This window comes from Centroberyx affinis, unplaced genomic scaffold (assembly GCF_046629955.1).
Source record: "Centroberyx affinis isolate AG114_WGS23_722 - 3 ecotype Tasmania unplaced genomic scaffold, CSIRO-AGI_Caff_v1 ptg002512l_1, whole genome shotgun sequence".
NCBI classification, from domain to species: Eukaryota; Metazoa; Chordata; class Actinopteri; order Beryciformes; family Berycidae; genus Centroberyx; species Centroberyx affinis.
The window spans coordinates 35,001-37,500 of record NW_027280734.1 but is presented as its reverse complement, the minus strand read 5'-3'; the positions used below and the strand labels follow the sequence as shown (position 1 = coordinate 37,500).

Below are 2,500 nucleotides of genomic sequence, written 5' to 3'. Positions count from 1 at the left end.
TTGCCAGAAGAATTTTCAAATTTCCTGACAATTCAATGCCCACTGGGAACCCTAAAAAAAAAATGTGCTACTTCTGGTAGGGATTCAACGTCTTGCTCGAGGACACTTCAGCAGGGCAGAGACTTCTTCACACCCAAATCCTCCAGTTAAAAGGACGATATCTCCAAATACCATTATTAGTGCTGATCATTCGGGGGCCAAAATTATTTTACTGCACATTTTGCATTTTACGACCAGCTCCGCCCAACTGTAAACATTAAAGTTTCATCTACTCTATTTACATCAACACCTTTACTATTTTCAACTACAGCAGACATAATTTAAGCTGCACTTTTTACACATTTTTATGTAAAAATTCACCCATCTTATCAACCTAAATCAACAGAGAAGAGAGTCTCATCCCCACTGATCGAGACCCTGTAGAATTGCCCTGTTTGCCCAAATCAAATCCGGGTTTCATGTATGGTCACTTCTTCACGCACAGAAAGTAACAGTGATCTTCTCCTCTCTCGTCTCTTTGGTTTCCTTTGGTATAAAGCATCACGGACCGGCCGGGCTGGGAAACGTGAGCGAGCTGTGTGGCGTTTACTGACCTAACCTTACGGGATTTCTGGATATTTTAGCTCAAATCTTTCAAACAGTTGCCTCTCGCTGCCCTTTGGAGCCACAAAACGATTCGATATTTGCCAAAATTCTACGGTTTTTACTAGTGGGAGCTAAGATTTTGACATAGAATGGTATAGAAATTGATTGTGCAACCCCTTAACCGCATAACTGCCACTTCTCCCTCAGTCTCCCTCCTCTCGTCTCTCTGTCATCAACCCATTTCTTCCTCATTCATTCCCATCCCACCCCTTCATCCTGCACTTCCATGGAACAACATTCCCCCAAATAATGGGAGGCACACAAATAAACAAGAGGCCTCCCTTTGAGCTATGGATACCACAAGAGGACACAAAACACACAAACACATATATAACTTCCTTGGCCTTGGAAAACAGAAAAACAATGAGGTAAGTGCTGAAAGATAGGGTCTGTTGTGTGTGTGTGTGTGTGTGTGTGTGTTCGTTGACAAGCCACGGCGTCTCCCGCAGCGCCTACATGCTTGTTTACTGGCAGTGGGACCACAGAGCAAGACACACACACACACACACACACACACACACACACACTGACTAAAGCTGCTTCTGATTAACAGGGAGAGAGAGAGAACAAAACAAAACCAATTATGTTATATAGGCCGATAGGCAAGCCAGTGTATCTGTACAGTTCTTATCAAGTCAGCACACACACACACACACACACACACACAAGTGCATGGATGCTTTCACACACAGGTAGGAACTAAGAAATGTAACACACACACACGCACACACACACACACACACATATCCCAGTTATCCTGTAGGATTAATGGAGTTGTAGTACTAGGGGGGACATATAAATAAATAAAGATTTATATGGCAACGCTGGTACGTAATTGGCTGATTAGAAGATGATGATGTCGCTCAGCAGTTCAGCCGTTGCCAACTCTTCCACACCAACAAACAAGAAAACACAGGCCTGTGGTCAGATTGTAACACCGAGCCGACATTTGGTAAAAACTGAACCGACAGGCAGCTGGTTTCTCAAGCTGCTTGCGGTGTAACGAACGATTAGGTGATTTTCCCTCAGTGTGTGTGTGTGTGTAACATGAAATGACAATGTTCTTACACCAGAGGATGTTTGCGGGTGTTGTCTGTTTCATGGCGGTCTCTCCCATCTTCTCCAAATGTTTTAATGCTCTTCAAGAAGTCTCTTGGGTGTGTCATGAGCCAGAATTCATCCACTAGTGAAACTACGTGTGTGTGTGTGTGTGTGTGTGTGTGTGTCTACAGTACCTGCTTGATGGCGGTCTCCCCTATCTTGTCGGAGTGTTTCCGGATGCTCTCCAGGAAGTCCCGCAGCTGCGACATGGCCGTGTCCCGGATGTGGATCCTCAGCTTGGGGATGTTGTCGGCCATGATGGAGCAGAACCGGTACTGTCCCGCCCTGGGGAGACACGTCTGCTCCAGCTGCTCCAAGGTCCGCAGCGCCGGGTAGTACCTATACACACACACACACACACACACACAGAGGGGTTAACACTCATGCTTCCTGCAACCACACTGCACACGATAAGCAACAGCTGAAAAGTTGCTTGTAGACGTTGACGAAGAGTCCAGCAGTGAAGAGTCTGTCCAGCTGCTTACATTTCAAAACTGATTGAAGTCCATTTTATTCATTCATTCATTCATTCATGCATTCATTCATTCATTCATCAAGGTTATTATAGTTTTGCATTTTTCATTAGTTTTTATTTTTATTTCGTTTTGACTTTTTGTTTTTTATTTCAGTTCAGTTTTAATTCGTTTTTAAAGTGGGTTTGCTAGTTCAGTTTAGTTTTTATTTTTTGAAAATGCTTAGTTTTAGTTTCGTTTTTATTAGTTTAAGTGTTTTAGTCTTTTTTGTAATAGGGGCA

General features: G+C 43.5%; 1 protein-coding gene across 1 annotated transcript in view; it reads right to left on the bottom strand.

The window, feature by feature from the left end:
- LOC139656689 (exocyst complex component 6B-like) overlaps positions 1-2,500 on the bottom strand; it is a gene marked incomplete at its 3' end in the record, with an annotated part of 56,663 nt that overhangs the window by 38,589 nt on the left and 15,574 nt on the right. Inside the window, exon 6 of the mRNA XM_071534297.1 lies at positions 1,881-2,085. Coding sequence (XP_071390398.1) covers positions 1,881-2,085 — 205 coding nt within the window. The remainder of the gene's footprint in view (positions 1-1,880; positions 2,086-2,500) is intronic.